Source organism: Trachurus japonicus, chromosome 9 (genome assembly GCF_045865225.1).
Source record: "Trachurus japonicus isolate A0001 chromosome 9, Traja_1.0".
Lineage (NCBI taxonomy): Eukaryota > Metazoa > Chordata > Actinopteri > Carangiformes > Carangidae > Trachurus > Trachurus japonicus.
Window position 1 is genome coordinate 36640334 of NC_140915.1, and position 18405 is coordinate 36658738.

The window sequence follows — 18405 nt, forward strand, 5'->3', positions numbered from 1 at the left end:
AAAAGTCACCTCACCTTTGTGAGGATAAAACTGCTCTTGGTTTTAGAGCAAAGACTCAGTGAGAGATGTGTTTAATATATTGCAACAACTCCAGCGACCCACCCCACTGCAGAGACCTCACTGACTGATCTTCTTTCTCTACTTGCAGGAGAGAGTAACTTTCCATGGAAGTTTGTGCTGTTTAATCTGAAGTTTAGTTAACTCATACAGTACATTTATCTTCCACCAGGAGATTTTATACCAAAACAGGATACTGTAAATCTAATGGTACATACTATATGATTACAGAAAGGTACAAATACAAGTATGGATCTCATATTACATCATAATTAAACATAATAACAAACATTTCTTAAAGCTCATAGTCACAAATTTGGATTACACAACACTATGACTCAATGATAATTTGTTTTATTTGGTCAGCGGTTTTGCATGAATTTACCTCAAAAACAACTCTGCCTCGTAACGTTCCGTTATTATCTCATAGCGTGGTGAATGTGCAGGTCACAACTTGTCCACCAGAGCGTTTTGGAGTTGTTGGATTGTGTATTTGATGAGTTTGATGTGGGAAACCAAGAAATCCTATGAGCCTCTGAGCAGCTCGTGGCTCTGCTCCACCGTTCTAAAAATAGGTTGCACCGACAATAATAGGTAACAAACCTACTCCTAAAACTATAGGGATTATGGCAATGGGTCAATCTGCCAAAATGTGGAACTATCCCTTTAAAGGCAAAAGCCCCCCCCCCCCAAAAAAAAGGGAGAAAAAAAAGAAATACTTTAAATAACTGCACAACTGTAAAGTTTCCGTGAGTGTGTGTACAATTGTGACGTTATCACAGTCAGACAGTCAGACCTGCCAAGGTCCCCAAAACCTCCTCTGGGACTTTGTAACATGACACACACACACAAACTGTTGTGTCTGGTAATAAATCTTGCATCAGTCAACCATGAGTTTTAGATCATGACATCTATGTTCTAGTTAGTAAAAGTAAAACAATGACATCACCTCATCTTATTCAGCCTTTTGGACTGACATTAAAACAAAGTGTATATTAATTTATGTTCAAGTGACCACCACCAACACCAGGTATTTTTGTGTAAATATAGTAAGTCTAATGCATCATTTGAGAAAACATCATAGAAAATTCATATGTTTTTGCTTGAATTCTGAATGCTGATCAGCCTGTCCTTCCTCTCTCTTTCTGTGTTTCTCCAACAGTCTGAAGAACCAGATATGTGTCCAGTGAGCGTGGGACGGAGATAACAAACAACTACTGGATTGATGTCAGACAAGCTGTGGTCAGCTTGCCCTGCTTTTTCTGCCTCTGCCCTGCTTCTGCTCTCCTCCACATTGTTTCAATCTCTCTCTCTTTCTCTTTATCTCTCTCCCTCTCTTCTGTCTTTTCTCTCTCTCTCTATCTCTCTCTTCTGTCTTTCTCTCTGTCTGTCTGGGCCGCCCTGACAAGGAGGAAAATCAGAGGATTTCTTTTGTAACACTAGCACTGCATCAACTCTCACCTGTCAGTTTAGTAGAGTACAGTTACAGCAGTTACTCCGCATCGCTGGCCACTCTTCAATCATTGACCTTTGACATTCCACTCCAGCTGCGTCCTGTGTTTTTGATCCACTGGCAGTCAGAGAGCATGAAAGTGGATCCGACACACTGCAGCCTTTCTAAAAATGCATGGACTAAATTGTACTCTTTTTTTTTTTTCCACAGGATGCTAAGTACTGTAAACAGAAATCTGATTTGATAATATGAGGATTGTTTTGAACTGTTTTTGTCTGCTCATATTTCAACGAACCGAAACATTTACTTGAAAGCAAAAGAAAAAGACATACGTTATTTATTATTTATTATTTGTGGGTTTGACTATGAGAAATTGATTCTCTCAGCCCTCAGATTCTATATAGTGCACACAGTGTAACTTGACTATAATGCTTTTATTGCATACAGGCTAGCAGTGGAGCTAAATCCCCTTCTTGCTGAAAGGGGTTGATGGCAATAACGACACTGGTTGGCCTCTTATTGTACGTTGAATGGTATTATTTGCTGTTGGTTGTACTGAACAGTAAATGGCTCTGGTAGTGCTTTAAGGAGACCAGCAGAGTTAATAACATACATCAGCATCTACAAGGGCCAGAGAATAGTTCTTAAAGTGATACTTCTGGTTTGTTATTACTTGGCCTCTATTCTCTTGTGGCCATCCCTTCTATTGCTAAAAAACCAAATGAACTCCTGAGCTCTGGGAGCACAGCAACAGCATGAGAAGATGTTCAGTGGGGCAAAAAACACGAGGTCACATGATCAAGCAGGTTGTAAATTAACATCGAAGTTAATTTGAAGGGGGAAAATAAGTTTTTTAAAAAATGAAATATTACTCAAACTCAAAGGTTACAGGGACAGTTTTGCTTTATTTTGAACATGTAAAACAAAATAAGGCACAATTTCAGTTTGTTCCTTCGTCTGTAAATAACATAAACGTTGAAGAACAAAAATTGGAAACAAAAACACAAAAGCATAATCATCATACATATTCGAAAAGGAGTGAGAAGAAGCTGTGCTTTTTGAAACCCACCCATTTTCCATAAATAAATGGATCACTTCTCCCACTTCCTTAATTTCCCCTTCATTACATTGTGTTGGGACAAATAAAATAAAATGAATAAAAAAGTAAGTACTTGTTCTTTAACTTCTAGGCTGATACACATAAAGCACTTATATAGAGGGTGAAATGTGTAACCACAGATTGTAGTTGCATTGCAGAGGTATCCCACCTGTATATTACCCCATAATCTCAGCCTGGGGGGTCTAAAACAAAAGAAGTTTGAAGCTAATGTTGCCAACAGCACCACATCATCTGCATAAAGTAGAGCTTTACACAGTAAGCAAACTTAAAACTTGAATGTGATGAAACATCTAGAAATATTTCTACCTTCATACAATGGTTCCTACAGGATTCTGCTCTGATTCCCTTTGAGAACTCTACACACTGACTTCCTTTTTGATTAGTCTTGTAAATCTGAACTATTATCTTATTTTTAAGCGGTCTGACTGACTCACAGATCACGTTTCTTGCCCCACTTTGCTGTAGCATTTGCTCCATGCTCCCAGATCTCAGCCGTTTGGTGACACCATGGTTACCATACCCAATGAATTGCTACCAAATACTAGTAAAATAATAAAACTGATAATTTAATTATTCTGGCCTAATCAGATTTTAAATGACAAGAGGATGAAAATGCTCTTTTTTTTTCTTTTTAACAGCATAAACTGTACGTGATCAGTGCGATAAAGGAGAGAAATATTTCCTCTGGTTAGGATGCTTTCATTTCAGTATGGTCTTCATCTCAGGGAGGTATAACTGGTTGCTTTAGAGAAATTTAACACTGCTGTTGAGAATCAAACATTCACTTGTTCTGAATCCATTCCACGATACAGCCTCGTAAAATGTGTTGGTACATAACGGACTGAACTGAACCTAAGTGTCATGGTTTCACAAAAAGAATATTGATATTGTGGAGTGTTTTTAAAGGGTAATTCAACTTAATATACACTACTGGTCAAATGATTTAGACTCCCTTTCCAGTTTTTATTTAATTGTAATTGTTCAATTTCAGTGTCTAATCTTAAACAGGTCATGTAAGCCTACACCTGTCCTGCAGCAGACGTAGATGAAGCCTTGAAGTTTGATAGAAACAGTTCCTACAGGTGTCACATGTGTTGACTTTATACAAGCCTGTGTCCCTGTCTTTGTTCAAAACATAAATGCAGTGATACAAACTGTCCTGTAGGAAGTACAGCTGTATATTGTCTCAATGGTGAGAACAGACAAGTCAAGACAGACTAGTTGGTCTGAGCTATATTCAACAGCACAGTGGTTCTCAGACCTTCAAACATTAAACTGACACTAAGGATACCACAGACCCTAATCTGATAGGTTGTTTGCTTTTTGCTAAAAACCCATGACCACAGTAGTTGTATATGCTGTGAACATTGGCTGTGTCTGAAATCACTCACTCATTCACTACTCCCTACTCACTATACACTATAGGGATTTCTATATAGAGGACTATATACAATGTCATGCAAAAGTTTGGGCACCCCTGGGCAACATTTCTGTTCATGTGAACAGTTCAGCAAGTGGAAGATGACATGATCTCCAAAAGGCATAAAGTTACAGATGACCTATTCCCTTTACATTTTAAACAATATATTTTTTTTTTTCATCTTTCACATTTTCAAAATGACAGAAAAGGAAAAACTATCACAGTGTGTAAATAGTAAATATCTTGTCTGATACCTTGGTCAAAGTTATCTGAGAGCTCAAGTCTCCTGGGTTTCCCATTCTTTTGCAGGCTGCTGCTTTGTTTCCCCTTTTCACTCTAAACCAAAAATAATACACTGATATTGCTTAAAATATTGCAAAAGAGTGTTTCATGTTTAACTTTATGCCTTTTGCAGATCATTTCATTTTCCACTTGGCTAACAGAAGTTTTGACCAAGGGTGCCCAAACTTTTGCATGCCACTGTATAGTGAGCTCATTGGTAAAATGAAAAACACTTTTGGACACTACTCCGCCTCACAGTTAAATATGTCATTACTGTCGCACAAGTAAAACATGCCAGATCAATGTCGACCACGCCTGCAATGCATTATGGTATATATGGCTTGGTTATTGTTGTGTGCTACTTTTCAAGCTGCATTGTGGGATACTATGAAACCACAGTAGCCTATAAGTTTCATGATACAATCGGACAACACTACAAAATAGCACATTCACTTTATAGCACCATAGTGAGTAGTGCGTAATTTCGGACACAGCCATTGTGTGAGTTATGGTGAAAATGAATTTTTCCTGGGGACCCCCTTAAAGAATCCTCTTTAATAACCACTTCCCCAACAAGGTAGTGAGTCCAAAACATCAGTAGAGGAGAACTAGACGGTGGCTTCATATGAAAGAAGCAAACTACAAATGCAATGCATTCACAAGAACGTCTGCACCAGTGGTGGGATGAACTGTTTCCTTCCCATTGCAGAAAGAAGCCAGTGAGGAAGTGAGTTCTGCTGCTGAATGAGACAAAAAAAAATGATGATTATTATTTGTTTCGAAAATGTGTTTTTGTTATTTGTTCTATGCCTTAATTTCAGAAACACTGAAACATTGAATGATATAAATTGAAATAACAACTGGAAAAATGGAGGAGCTCTAAAACCATTAGTGTATATAGATCTATATAAATATCTTAATCAAAGCTTATGTAGCATTCTTCTTTCTTATGTGTCACATTAAGAAATTAAAGATGTCAGTGTTATATAAATGAGAAACTTGAGGAAAATTATAAATTCATCATATATTACTGTTGTGGATCAGATAAAATTTGTAATTGCTATCTGTTTACAGTATAAGTGAGTTCTTTTACTGTCATTTTCAGTGCTGTGTCAATTACAGAGCTGTGTTTATTCAAAATGTAGCTTTGACTCACGTCGTTGAAGCGTTTTATTTCGCAGAGACCTCTACGTTTATTTGACAAATGAAATCACGTGAACATAGAGCTGGAGATTTGTACTGTAGAGACAGAGAAAATAAATAAAATCATCATACGACATCATGGACTGAAAACAAACCGCCGCTGGCTGATGTCAGAGCCGCCAGCTGATGTGAGAGATACCATCGCTGGCAACATTAACAAGAATTTATAGAAATGTGTTTTTTGATATTGCAAACAGAGACATGCACGTATGATTTATTATTGCAAGTCGAAAAGAAGAAAAAGAGAAAAAAAAAACCTCCACTGAATTGCTTTGCTAAGCCCGAGTGAAAACATGTCTGTCCAAACGCTTTGCTTTGGATCGGTCATCATCTCTCCGTCATCACAGGACGTCCACCTCTCATACACCCTCTAGTCCCTTTGTGCTCTGGGTTATGTGCTCTATTGTGTCTGAGAAAAGAATTAAAGACACTTGCAACTACACAAGTCTGCTTTGTAGTGTGGTGCTTTTTTCATGTTGCTTCTCCGTCTTGTTTACAGTAATTATACCATCAGTATGGGATGGCGAAGGCAGAAGGCAATTTAAAATAACACCACAGTGAACCACCAAGGAGGCATGATCCTTTTAATCTTTTTAATAGCGTGTTTTGATATTTTTTAAGTTAGTTCATTGCAGAGTCCACGAGGGCAACTGTCTGACCCTCACTGACTTTAAAGTGCTGTGTTAGTGTCAGACAAGAACATCATTTCCTACACTTTAACATCAGACTATAAACAAACATGTGTCCCATCCTAACCTCTGCATTCTTTTCTTCTCAAATAGCGGTTGGACACTAGCAGGGCTCTGTGCCGGTTCCGGTTCCCAAACTTGATTTTAAACTGGCTGCCGTGTTCAGACCGGGAAAAAAAAACAGGTTCAGAACCTGAAAAGTCGGCTGGGAAAGAGATGGTTGTGTTCACTCCAACACCAGACCAAACTATTAATAAACTTTAAAAAACTGAAGAAGGACAACTGAGACAGAAAAAAAGGTAAAAGTTACACCAACTTTGGTTGCACTTAAAGGGATAGTTCAACTTTGTTGGCAAATTGGCCCATTGCCATAATCCCTGTAGTCTTAGCAGTAGGTTTGTTACCTTTAATTGTCGGTGCAAGCTTTTCTTAGAACGGCGGAGCAGAGCCGTGAGCTGCTCAGAGCTGCGCTACAGAGGCTAATGGGATTTCTTGGTTTCCCTCATCAAACTCATCAAATACACAATCCACCAACTCTAAAACGCTTTCGTTGACAAGTTGTGACCTGCACATTCACCACGCTATGAGATAATAATGGAACGTTATGAGACAGAGTTGTTTTCGAGGCAAATTCAGAGACTGCTTGCCCATAAACTGCCCCCCAACGGGCACGCGCATCAGCGGTTTTGCATGAATTTACCTTGAAAACAAGCTGTCTCATAACGTTCCATTATTTTCTCATAGCGTGGTGAATATGCAGGTCACAACTTGTCCACTAGGTTGTTGGATTGTGGATTTGATGAGTTTGATGAGGGAAACTACGAAATCCCATTAGCCTCCGTATGCGCAGCTCGCGGCTCTTCTCCGCCGTTCTAAAAATAGCTTGCACCGACAATCAAAGATAACGAACCTTCTCCTAAAACTATAGGGATTATGGCAATGCCAATTTGCCAAAATGTTGAACTATCCCTTTAAACTGGTGTTAACGCAGGCTGGTTCATCAGAAAGCACCAAGGTTCTGAGACTCCAGAACGCAGACAGAACCAGAACTGTGTCTGTCTGAAAGCACGCAGAGAGTCAGATCAACCTGCCTGGTTTTACAAGTATAGAGGACTTTGACCCCAACTCAACAAAAAACATTATGATTGGAAGATGGCAGGAAATGCTGGATTTACTGAGAAAAGTCCCAGATCAGTGGTTAACTGACATGATAGATATCTGTGGACTGACTGTTCAAAGTTGTGATCCATTACCAGGTCACTGCGGAAGATATCGAGCAGGCCGAGAGCCTTATGACTGGCACAGCCAATGACACGCAAGAAATACGTTGAGGAGAAGCCTCACCAGTACCCTATTCCACTTTCTCAGCTAGACTCTTTTGACTTTTTTCTTTTTTTTCCTTTTGCTGCAAACCAGCACACAAAACAACTTGGACAGCTTGTTTCTTGCAGAATACAGATTTCCTGGTAAAAGATCTTTAAGATCTCATTTATGTTGCCCTGTGGCTGAAAAGTCATGTTCAGACCTGAATCATCTCTAGATTCATGGTCACAAGACAATGAGTTGTGCAGTGAGAACAGCGCAGCACTCTGCTGACTCCGAAGGTCACAGTGGTGCGTGGCGTTAAGTCAGGCTCAGAACCACTGACCTATGGCAGACAATCCATCTTGTAGTGAAGCCACCTAGTGGTGAAATGTAAAAGTTGTGCAGGCTTTCAGTTGACAGTCTGCAATGTGTGCACTAATGGTGTGTTATGTTACAATCTTCTGGTGCAGTATATGTCATTATATCTATTTTAAGATCAATTTATTTAAACTATTTGCAGACAAAGAAGCATATGAGAGTGTATGTGAATTAAATACCTTAAATATCTTGCCATTGATGTAAAGCTCCAACAGTCTGTGCTTATCTGTTTCTGCAGGGGATCAAATGCAACCAGGAATAACTACCTCCACAGAGACCATAACAGTTTCATTCTTTAGATCTATACTGTTCCAATTTAGGTGGAGGGAGCTTATTAGAGCCTTTGCATAGGTGGAGCTAATAACATTTACTACACTCTGCTCCGGCAATTATTGCAGTGCTGCAATTAGCACCCAGCATCGTCGGTTCCACCCGTCTGACGGAATCAATCTCAGGTGCTGGAAAAAGCCAAAGTGACCTGAGCACAGATACAAGGTTTATTAAAATCTGCCAGCTGTGTGACTGACCTGTGATCAGCTGGAACTGATGTGCTGTGAATCCCCTGCATGCTTCCTCCTCCAGTGAGCTGCTCCGTCATGCTTTCCTGTGTCCTGACCCATGGAGATAGATTATCCTAATCAAGATATTCCGACAACAGAGGCTCATCAGGAAGCAGGACTCATTAATTCACTTTTAAAAATCTGAATAATGGCATGTAAATGTGGGAGAAGGATCCCAAACAGCTCTCTGCATGAGGAGGCTTATAGGGAAAGAGGCCAGAATATAACTCATTTATCTACTGACCTCTAAGGGGTCATTCAAATTTTCTTAACTCACTGCAGTGTTCATCAATTTGCCGATGACACACACATCAGAGGTCGAACAAGAGTTTTTGGAATAAAAGTCAGGGTAGTTGAGGGCTTTGTTGCTCGGATCCACTTTAATCCCATTTCACGTTATATCCTCCTGACTGCTAAAATTAAACCTGATGTGTAGGTCTGTGTTTGATCTGCAGGGGTGTAATCACAGCATCTCTAATGTTATACCTGAGTGTGATAAGAGCGATGAAGAGGAGTCACAGCCCTCAGGCTGGGAAACATCTGAGCCTGGGAAATCTGTGGGGGTTGGCGCGGTTCTGTCCCTGCCTTTGAGAGAGAGAAGAGGAGGAGGGTTATTTTGAGGACCGGGGCTAAGGCGGGTGTGTGATCCTCTTCCTTTTTCCCCCAGCTCTCATACAGTACGGTGCGGTCGCATTTTCATGGGCTCTCAGACAGTTTGAGCCATGAGCGAGAGGGGCAAAAAAAAAAAGTAAGAAAAGAAGTGAGAAAAGGATGCTTATAGATCTGCGACAATATCCAGCCAATCCAGCGGGAGTCGTCCGTGTCTTCTTAAAATGCACAGAAATGTGTGTTATTGCCCTTTTCCATGACCAAAGGAATTAGGGAAGTGATTTAAGAAGCTTTGCTGAGGCATAGTGTGCCAGTGGCGGAGCTTACAATCCGAGGGGAAATGTGCAGCCTCTTTATATTCCATACAGATATCATCTTCATGAGCTACGAAGTGTGTAGTGCGCTGAGACATTACTCAGGTTATCTCGGCCTTGGTTTGGAGGATTTAAGCTGCCTGAATAAAACATGCTTTTTAATCAGGAACAAATAAATAAAATAAAACACACCCCATATGCATTTTCTTTTAAGGGATTATTTTACCAAAGGGCAACATCACACAAAACACAAAAAATGGAGCCAACATAGAAGTGCTGAAACTGCACTTCCTGTTATTCTGAGGGTGTTGGTTTGGTCTCAGCGTTAGTGGTTACACAACAACTTGGATCAACGGGACTGATTACTCTTTCTTTCTTTCTTTCTTTCTTTCTTTCTTTCTTTCTTTCTTTCTTTCTTTCTTTCTTTCTTTCTTTCTTTCTTTCTTTCTTTCCTTCTGTCATTCTGTCCTAATTTCTGTTTGTTTGTTTGTTTGTTTGTTTCTTTCTTTCTTTCTTTCTTTCTTTCTTTCTTTCTTTCTTTCTTTCTTTCTTTCTTTCTTTCTTTCTTTCTTTCTTTCTTTCTATCGTTATGTTTTAATTTTATGAATTGTGCGTGTGGCTGTGTTAAGTTGGGGGGAGTCAGCAGTGTAGGCCACCCTGGGCTGAGGCTGCATCCATCTACATGTACAGCAAGGATGGGCAACTCTTTCCACAAAGGGCCGGTGTGGCTGAAGATTTTCTTTCCAATCTAGCAGCAGCACACGCCAGACCTGACTCATTTAATCAACTGATCTCAGTCTTCTGACAGCTGATTGGTCAAACTGTGTGCTCTTGATTGATTGGTTGGAACAAAAACCTGCCGCCACAGCAGCCCTTTGTGGAGTTGCCCATCCCTGATCTACAGTCTCTGGCATTTACTGTTCCATTAATAAATAAGAATACAATTATTCATGATCACGATCATTGTCTTGACTTTAATAACCATAAAACAAGTTCTTCACATCCTGTTTTTTGACCATAGCACAGTACAACTTAATGACATCACAAATTCAAGACCTATAGATGTGATATCATCAGTGAGATTCATGCAGAATCAGAAAACAAACCAGCATGACTGGGGAGCTTCTATGGAAATCAACAATGAGTTGTTTTTGTCCTTTAAACTGAATGAATCACCAAAGCAGCGGGTGGAAGATTTTCATTATCTCAAAAAGGGAAACTTCCCAGTTATCTCAGAGTAGCAGAAATAGCTTTTAGCTCCAGTGATCTGGTCAGAGCCATGGGCTTTAATAAACGGAGGACAGTTTTACACCATGCCTGTTTCAAAACTGTAATCTGGAAGATCTTCATCCAAATAAAGCGATGATTTAACTCCTTGCAGTCTTATACTCTCTGAAGAGATGAAGCATGTTGAGCCTTTGTCCCACTGACAAAAATATTGCAATATTAATATACTTGCAGTGTTATTAAGTGCTGCAGTACATTACTGGACAAAATGCTGTATGAAGTTCCTGCCAGTACAAAGTAAACTTTTCCTCCGTCTGCTGCTTCATGTTAAAAGCATCTAAATGGCAAAACACAACCTGACTTTTATTAAGAAGTCACAGGGAACTCTTTGTGTTTGTCAGTTAGTTAAGTACTTGATTAAAAATGTGTGTGCAAAACAAGGCAGCAGCTATTTTTGGCAGATCAGCGTGAGATAGGACTGCAGGGAGTGAAGGAACAAGGAGCAGCCACAGTGAGCTGTTAAGAGGAGCTGCAGGCGACAGGCAGCACACCTCCAACTACTCAGTCAGGCAGCTGAGCCCTGCTGCTCACAGACTGGTGCCACGTGCAGCAGAAAGTAAAAGTTGCCCACAGAATAATGGGAAAAGTCCAATTATTGTCTGACTTCATTAAAACAGCAGAAGTTTATTTTTTTCTCTGCTTTCTGTGTGAGTGTTTGTCAGATCTGGTGGTTACAGCATTCTTATAGACCATGTTACAGATGTGACAACCAGATGAGTGTGTCAGCAGTTATACGACAATAATTTAATGCTAATGTTTCTTTTTTTATTAGGGCTGTCAAAGTTAACGTGTTTTATCACGTTAACGCATTATTATATTACAGTAAGTTATAATTATTTTAGAATAAAATGGCATCTTTTTTTTTATTATGGCACACATTTATTATAACTGTTTGTTATGGCACTGAGCTGAAGTATCCTGCTACCGCTGTTCCTGGGCCGCTTCCAAAAGACAATGTGATGCCACATAACACCCTACTGTACAACATTAGGGTCAGGGCCAGTCTCATTCATATCATCACTATACCACATATTCAGTAAACACAGAGAAACAGTCACTTCAACAGATCAGAATACAGATACAGAAAACTTGCTCCTCATGTTGCTACACTAGAGAACTTGTTCTTCTTGTCACCAAACGCTGCTGCTCGGCTGATTTTTAAATACTATCAGTGTTACATCACTGGATGTTTCTAATACTTTACATTCATTTTGCTGCAATACAATATGAATGAGTTTCTGATGTTTTGAGCAAAAAAGAAAAAAAATGTGATTAATCGCGATTAAAATCACTTGACAGCACTTTTTTATACTGCTGCACGTGCAGGTATTGGGAAAATCACACTTCCCCACTTAGAAATTCTGGACCAGGCCTTATGCCCCGCCCACCACCACCACTGCTCACCATTAATGGGAATAAAAGCATTATAAAATAGCGGGGTTACTAACTGCGCTACTTTTATCCAGTGACGACTGACAAGTAATCAAAAAAGTTACTGTTTGGCTGTTAACAACGCCGTTTCTGTTACTGACAATAAAATGTGCCGTTACTTGACTCAAGAAGTCCTGTCACAAAAAAATACACCTGTCAATGTCAGTACATCAAAAATCGCTCTGTCTGGGGGCGTTGTTTAGCTCAGTTGGTAGAGCAGGTGTCCCATGTATAGAGGCTGTAGTCCTCGCTGCAGCCGGCCCCGTATCGAATCCCGACTTGAGCAGCCCTTTGCTGTATGTCATTCCCCGTCTCTCTGCCTGCCCATTTCCTGTCTCTCTCTCTCTCTATGTTGCTATCGATTAAAGGAACTAACTCACTGAGTATGACCTGTGCAGAGGAATACTAAGTGAGTTGGTTAGTTCCAGATAAATGGGAGGTTAGGGTTATGGTTAGGTGGTTAGGGGCGCAAGTCCAAGTCATTTGACATATTGAGCATTTATAAAAAAGTAATGCAATAGTTAAAGCAGAAGTAAGCGATCCGGTCGTTTTGGCTAACTTCCTGTCAGCCAATGGAGTTAGCAGTCCCCGCCCTCGTCCCTACGTCACCACATTCACACGCATCCCTTGGCTGCACACACAGAGAGGACCGCCCCTTTATGCCGTTCTCTCTCCTCATTGGATAAAGGTTGTAGGATACAAGGAAAGTTTTCTCCTCGGCTTACAGCAGAGCAGAGTGACTGACAGACCTGTGTTTCAGACCAAACACTCTATAGAAGTGATTGCTGTCGGAAGATATAACTATTTAAGACTTATATTAACACAAACATTCCGCTTCTGCTTTAATTTAATAAGTTACTTTTATAATGTAGTAATTCAGTTGTTTTTTTGTGGAAAGTAACTAGTAACTATAATTATTTACCTTTTAAAAGTAACATGCTCAAAACACACACTCACACCGGACAGGCAGGTGAAGCATCAGTGTGTATCAAGATGGTCAGAGGGGGAAACATCCAGTGACAGCTGATGGTGTAATGAACTGCCGCTCAATCGCAAAGACAGTTTAGAGTAGCTTCTCTCTCCCACAACAACACAACTTTCTCTTTGGTTCCTGCCATTGGTCTGAAGACTTGGACTAAATGAAATCAGCCCAAATGACGAGTAAATCATGCAGTCATGGAATTCATACCTGTCAATCATTTACCCAGCGTCACCCCACTGCTGATTGGTCAGAACCGATCGGCCTGTCGGCTGAATGAAGTTAGCCCAACTGGTCAGCAAATGACAATAGCAGAACATGATACCTGTCAATCATTTACACTCGGAAAATGAAAGAAAGCAGATCTAATATGCTCAGACGGCATAAAATTAGCCCTTTTAGAGGTATTCTTTTTGTTTGTATTAATTTGTAACTGTCAGTTGTGTTGATTTAAATTCATGAGGACCTGGCTGAATCTGCGTGTCTGAGACTGTCGCTGTTTCAGTTGAAGATGGAAATGCTCAGTCATGATGCTGCCTGATTATTAAGCTCATGATATCTCTTTGTATTTATTTAAAACGTGCATGTTGCATGCTGTAATCTTCAACCTGTGGTGTCCATTTACACAACACTAATCTCTGCAAACATGCATTAGCAGCTGACACGCAGTTCAAGCCGAAACATTTCCAGCTGCATCACTAAATTCCACATTGACACACTTGTGTCATGATTATTATGAGTCTATTATAGTTCTAAGCCCTGATTGGCAGATTCTTAACTCTGGTCCTAATTCAGCTGTCTCTGGATAAAGGACATTCAGCGCTTATTGCAGCGAACCACTAATGCCTGGAGAAGATGAAATTCTCTCTCTGCATACAAAGTGGATGAAAGTTATCAGAGAAAGTAATGAACATGAATCAATTTTTAATGGCACATTAATAAAATATTTTTCGCCTCACAATTTCCTGAGGCTGAAACACAGCCTCCTTAAACTTCCCCCAGGCCGACGGCAAGCTCTGCTCTCATTACCGGAGCAAAACATTTTACATACAGTATGATATTTGGGGGTTGGGGGCATGCTGCTCGGTTTATGCCACCACACCTAATGTACACAATATAGACCCATATTTACATCCGCTCAGACAAGGACACAGAGATGCTCAGATACAAAGACATGAACTTCAGCAAAAGTAAATCACTTCCTAAGTTTATCCAGGATGACGTGCATGACATATATAAATATAATCATGGTGAATTATCAACAGCTGGAGGCACCATTACCTGCAGCTTTACTGGACTAAGCAACTGGCTTTTCATTCTAAGGGCAATTGTTTCTTTTTATGTGCAAGTCCGAAAGGCCTGGAGTTAGAGTCAGTGTGATGTTTTGCTTTTAAGGGGTCAAATAAATAAATAAACTTCTGTTTTATGAACTTTATGAATCTCATCAGCCAGAATCTGTGATGAAAACAACCTCTCTTGTTGCAGTAGGAATAGATTTGATTGCTCCTACATTATGGACACAGCATGGACCTACAAGAGACATGATGAGAGAAAATATCCATTACTCAAACACAGACATCCCAATTAAATGTCTGTCTTTGCTAGACAAATTTGTCCTCTGAGGGAAATAAATGTAGCCTATATTTAATGTATTCATTTACCACCCTTTGATTGTTTCAATTTGTTACAAAGACGGGAAAGTGGACATTGAAAAAGGGTTATTCATATTCTTACACAAAATTTATGGAAGCCTTGATGAAATTTGAAAAAGAAAAAAAAAAGTGAATGTTTCTTTGTTCTACACTGATTTTTTCCTGTTTTACACCATTGACACCCGTGCTATGACTAAATGTTCTATTGATATTCAATTATTTGGATCTGTCCTGATGATGCACGAAACAAAAATTTATCCATAGATCATTTTGGATGAAACCTGTGACAGGAGACTGACTTGAATGGACACACATGTTACATTTATTCAAGCACCATCCTTTAGTTCAGAGGCAGTCACGTTTCCAAGTTCCATCACTGCTATTACATCAGTGATATTGGATGTGCTCTGGACTAAGGCAAATATTACACTGCCCTCTTTGTTGACTCAGTGAAACCATCTCCACCATTGCATTTTATATGAAAAGGTGGGGGGTGGGGCACCTTTATCTGTGAGATGATTTTTTTTTTAAATTATAAAATCTTAAAAGGTGACTTGATAAATTACTTCAGTAAAACATGTGAATTCCTCCTATGTGTGGCACTGTCTCCTGCTAAACCACCGCTGACATCCTCTTATTTACCTCATGATAATGACAAAGAGCATCATGTTTTCTGTGGAGTTCATTTATTTTCATTTTATTGCGATGGGTTCCTCTTTCGTAGATGGCCAATGTGCTGTATTAAATTAGAAATCACTCCATTTCCCATGAGTCACGTGTTGCTGATAATCTATCCAGGGAGGAGAATAGATTAGCGGCCTGTCTTATCCACTTTGCCGTTGCATGGTTGGACTCCGAGATGAACTCTGGAGGGAATTCCGCCTTGTCAAGGTATATCTGCCCACACATCATCCTCACTCCAGCGGTGCCTTCACATGACACAAGAGTGAACCTTACTCATAGAAGAAGTTACTTCCTCCAGATGCGATGTTTAAATAGAAATTTAGCTTGAAACACGAAACGAATCTGATTAAAGTGTTCAGTGTTTCCTTAGAGCTGGCAGACCGGTGGGATGTTAATGACTCAATGAAAACATAATGTGATAATTAATAAAGACATTCTGATGAATGCTGTGGAAGGCCAGTTTACAATGACTTCCCTAGACAGCAGGTGTACAGTAATTGTTTCTCACTCAGGCAAACTCCAACACATTCACCTCACTGAAAATGAACAAACCATGAACAACAAAGACAAATATTATCCTGAAGTATCAGCATTTCTAAATCGTGTCATTTCAATTATTGACAGAAAACTGTACATGACGGACGGACATCTATGGTTTTTTTTTAATTTATTTTTTTATTCCTATCAAACATGCATCACCCAGATGCTCATCCTGAGGGTGTAGACCTGTCAGGGCAGCTTAGTGTTTGCAAGTCGGTTGTGTTTTGCATGTGCATGTGAGGTAGGGCTGTCAGTCAAATGGGCTGCAGCGGAGCCTCATCCCTGTGGCTAGCATGGCATAACTCCCACACGAGGGAAGGCCGGTGGCAGTATGCACGGCACCCTGACCTCCCTTTGCAACAAGCACATCTGGCACCTTGAATCAGAACCATGCTACCGCTCTGTGAGGCTGCACTTACCTACAGTAATGATATGAGCTATATGCGAAACATTGGCATGCTACCATACTATATGAAAATGCTGGTAGAGTTACAGTTTTTCTGAATTAATATACATTAGATTCCATTCACTGAGCTATAGGGATGTACCCGAACCCGAATACATTATTCGGAAGTTTTTCTGTCTGAAGTTTCTCCCAATTATTCGGGAGCTTTTTTCTAAAGAAAAAGAAACGTTTGGATGCGTGTTTTGTACATCCATGCATGTGACACTGTCACAGTTTGGTTTTGGTGAAGAGAGCCCTCAGGCTCAGTCCCAACAGAACATAACCAGGTGACTCTGGTTCACACTCTAATACACACGCTAATGCACCACTTCCAGTTTCTTCCTAAATACGAATAATGAATCCAAAGTTTTTTTTTCCGAACTCGAATTCAAATAATGCACTGGCTGTAGTCTGAGCTAATTGCTCAGTGGCCTAAACACGTTTATTGAATCACAGAATGTCAAACCTATTGTCACTGAGTTGTGATTATATTTTTTAGAAAACACAAAATTAATTTTCTCTATTAGAAAAATAAATCTGCATAGAAGCATAGAAGGTGCATGTACTTTGGCAACTGATATGAATGTCAACAGTTTTGTTGGCTTTTATCATGAATGAACTTTCAAGATGGATCGTACCAAAACCTGGTTTGGACACTAATGATAAGGTCTGACCTTATCACTTTTGTGCTTGCAACTGGAGAAAATAGATTACCTTTTTCTATTGGCCCAACAAAGTTTTTTTTGTATGTCACCAGCTTCCTGAGTCGGTCAAGAGAACACACAGAGGGGGGGGGGGGCTGGACCCTGGACCCTGATCGCAATGACAATGGCAGTGAGAACTAAACTTTCAATAGTGCAATTAAGTCTTAAATGTGCAAAAACAACCAGTCTCTTGAAATCCTGCAAACCCCATCACATTTGTGGACAAATGTAAAGCTGTTTGTCTGTCACTGCAGAATGCAAGCAACATGAAGCCCATTTGTTGCAAGAAGGAGTCTTCACAATAATCATGCCTCGGTTCAAGGTTTTCAGCTGTCAGTGAGATAAAACCACTAAGTACCATCAATACTTTACCAATTGGTTCAGCAGTTACTGAAATCATTCAGTGGGTAGATTAAAACATTGGCCTGTTGGTGGTACTTAAGCTAAAGTCAGGAAATCATTAAGGCCATCAGGATTTATCCTTGTAGGAATTAAATCCATAATTGTTTAGATGTCTTAATCTGGATCAAGTCCAATCAACCAGCAACCACTACTGTATGACCATTCACAACAAAGTGGTGAAGGAGAAAAATAATAAAACTGCTCCGTTAACATTAAGCAACCAGTGTTAAACTCACATCCTGTGATTCACTGTCCCCCCAACTGTTGTATTAAATGTTTGTGTTATTTCCATGTGTTTGACTGTGTCCTGTTGAAAAAGGCTGGGGCTTGTCAAGCAGAGCGGGGAGCAGCAGCATTTTTTGGACGTTTGCACATCGTGGATAATCCTGGGATCTTCGACGGGTGAGGAGCTACAGCCAAAGTGAGCTTGTCAAGCTGTCTCACCGTTCTGAGATATTGCATTCATTACACACATGCACAAATGAGTGTGTGAAAAAGCTGAACTGAAAGAAAATGACCTCCACAGTGTCCTACATTAAGGCATACATTGAGGCTCCCTGCAGCAGGAGAAGGTAAATGAACAAATTAGCTTTATGGTGATTTATCATCTTCATGTGATACTGTATATATGGCAAGTTTGGGAAGTTTGTGAAAGATTATTGTTAAAGGAATAGCACAGGTGTTTTCAAGAGGAGAGTACATATCTATAGGAGAGAGGAGGTATGGGTGTTTGAGTTTGAGTTCAGAGTACTTTTTTTTTTTTTTTTTTTCTTAGCCTTTATTTAACCTGGAAACCTTTATAATTTGCTGCAGGATTCTCCCTCCCTCCCTAGATACATTTCTATTGATTGATTTATTATTAGAGAAAAAAACAAGAAAACTTAACCAATC

At 39.9% G+C, this 18405-nt stretch overlaps 1 protein-coding gene across 1 annotated transcript in view; it reads left to right on the forward strand.

The window, feature by feature from the left end:
* The window catches only part of zmat4a (zinc finger, matrin-type 4a), a 186027-nt gene extending 183868 nt beyond the window's left edge, over positions 1–2159 (forward strand). Inside the window, exon 7 of the mRNA XM_085787651.1 lies at positions 1220–2159. Within this exon, the coding sequence (XP_085643777.1) occupies positions 1220–1247 (28 nt within the window). The 3' untranslated portion in view covers positions 1248–2159. The remainder of the gene's footprint in view (positions 1–1219) is intronic.
* Positions 2160–18405: the final 16246 nt, after the last annotated feature.